Source organism: Rhea americana, unplaced genomic scaffold (assembly GCF_003343005.1).
Source record: "Rhea americana isolate MKP2758 unplaced genomic scaffold, rheAme1 scaffold_1096, whole genome shotgun sequence".
NCBI classification, from domain to species: Eukaryota; Metazoa; Chordata; class Aves; order Rheiformes; family Rheidae; genus Rhea; species Rhea americana.
In genome coordinates, this window is record NW_028185146.1 from 4,214 (window position 1) to 6,280 (window position 2,067).

Consider the following 2,067-nt stretch of genomic DNA (forward strand, 5'->3'; position numbering starts at 1 on the left):
CATGCGATGATGTGCTGCTGCGCACCAGGCATGGTGTGCTGCCCTGTGCCATGCCACACCGTGCCATGCCATGCTGCACTGTACCATCGTGTGCAGCATCGTGCCATGCTGCATCATGCCATGCTGTGCCATGCTGCACTGTGCCATGCTGTGCTATGCTGCACTGCTCCGTGCTGTGCTGTGCCATGCTGCACTGTGCCATGCTGTGCCATGCTGCACTGTGCCATGCTGTGCTATGCTGCACTGCTCCGTGCTGTGCTGTGCCATGCTGCACTGTGCCATGCTGTGCAGCATCATGCCATGCTGCATCATGCCATGCTGTGCCATGCTGCACTGTGCCATGCCGTGCCATGCTGCACTGCTCTGTGCCATGGCGTGCCATGCCATGCTGCACTGTGCCGTGCCATGCCGCACTGCTCCATGCCGTGCCATGCCATGCCATGCTGCTCTGTGCCATGTTGTGCCATGCTGCACTGCTCTGTGCCATGCCATGCCATGCCATGCTGCACTGTGCCATGCCATGCCATGCCGCACTGCTCCATGCCGTGCCATGCCGTGCCATGCTGCTCTGTGCCATGTTGTGCCATGCTGCACTGCTCCATGCTGTGCCATGCCGTGCCATGCTGCACTGTGCCGTGCTATGCTGCACTGTGCCGTGCCATGCCGCACTGCTCAGCCCGCGCCCTCCGCGCCCAGGAAAACGCCCACGGTCATCGCCGTGATGGTGGTCAGCGGGCTCTTCCTCTCCTGCTCCTGCTTCCTCCTCACCCTGCTCTACTGGCGGGGCAAGAAGATCCAGAAGAAGCGGGCGATGCGGCGCTACCTGGAGAGGGGCGAGGTGAGGGGGCCGGGCAGCCCCCGGTCTGCCCCCTCCACCACCCCCCGTCCAGCCCCATCCCTGTCTCCGTCCTTCTCCGTCCCCATCARTCTCCACCTCGTCCTTCTCTCCGTCCCCATCTGGCTCCATCCGTGTCCCATCCCCTTCCCTATCTCCGTCCATCTGCATCCGTGTCCTCCTCTCTCCCCTTCTCCATCCCGGATCCACCCCTGTCCCTCCCAATCCCCATCTCCAACCTCGCCCCCATCAGTCTCCATCTCTGTCCTTCTCTTTCCCCCTCTCCATCCCCGTCCATCTCCATGCCTGACTCCATCTCTGTCCATCTCCATCCATCTCCGTCTCCCACTGGGCAGAGCTTGGAGCCTCTGGACCCCAGTGAAAAAGCCAACAAGGTGCTGGCCCGCATCTTCAAGGAGACGGAGCTGAAGCGGCTGAAGGTGCTGGGCTCCGGCGTCTTCGGGACCGTGCACAAGGTGAGCCGGGGGCCGGGCCGGGCTCCGCGGGGCTCCCCGGCGCCGGCGCTCACCCGGGGCCTCCCCGTCCCGCCAGGGCGTCTGGATCCCCGAGGGCGACTCCATCAAGATCCCCGTGAGCATCAAGGTGATCCAGGACTGGAGCGGGCAGCAGTCCTTCCACGCCGTCACCGACGTGAGTGCGGGGTTCCCGGGGCGCCGGGGCCGGGCGCCCGCGGGGCTTCCCGGGGCCGGCGGGCGCTGACGGTGCCTCCGCAGCACATGCTGGCCATCGGCAGCCTGGACCATGCCTACATCGTGCGGCTSCTGGGCATCTGCCCCGGCGCCCAGCTGCAGCTGGTGACGCAGCTGCTGCCGCTGGGCTCCCTGCTCGACTACGTGCGCAAGAACCGCCACGGCATCAGCCCCCAGCTGCTGCTCAACTGGTGCGTGCAGGTGGCCAAGGTGAGTGGCGGGGGCGGCGGGCCGGGGCGCCGCGGGCCGAGCCGGCGCTGACGCCCCTCCGCAGGGCATGTACTACCTGGAGGAGCACCGCATGGTGCACCGCAACCTGGCCGCCCGCAACGTGCTCCTCAAGTCGCCCAGCCAGGCCCAGGTGGCCGACTTCGGCATCGCCGACCTSCTCTACCCCGACGACAAGAAGTACTTCTACAACGAGGTCAAGGTGGGCCCCCCATGCCCCCCCGCGCCGCGGGGCGTCCCGTCCCCTCTGCACCCCCAGGTCCCCTGCACCCTGGGGTGTCCCCTCCCCACCCC

General features: G+C 66.7%; 1 protein-coding gene across 1 annotated transcript in view; it reads left to right on the top strand.

Annotated features, from left to right (window-relative positions):
* LOC146601108 (receptor tyrosine-protein kinase erbB-3-like) overlaps positions 1 to 1,975 on the top strand; it is a gene marked incomplete at both ends in the record, with an annotated part of 6,065 nt that extends 4,090 nt beyond the window's left edge. Inside the window, 5 exons of the mRNA XM_085312142.1 lie at positions 697 to 838; positions 1,192 to 1,311; positions 1,388 to 1,486; positions 1,570 to 1,755; positions 1,820 to 1,975. Coding sequence (XP_085168268.1) covers positions 697 to 838; positions 1,192 to 1,311; positions 1,388 to 1,486; positions 1,570 to 1,755; positions 1,820 to 1,975 — 703 coding nt within the window. The remainder of the gene's footprint in view (positions 1 to 696; positions 839 to 1,191; positions 1,312 to 1,387; positions 1,487 to 1,569; positions 1,756 to 1,819) is intronic.
* Positions 1,976 to 2,067: the final 92 nt, after the last annotated feature.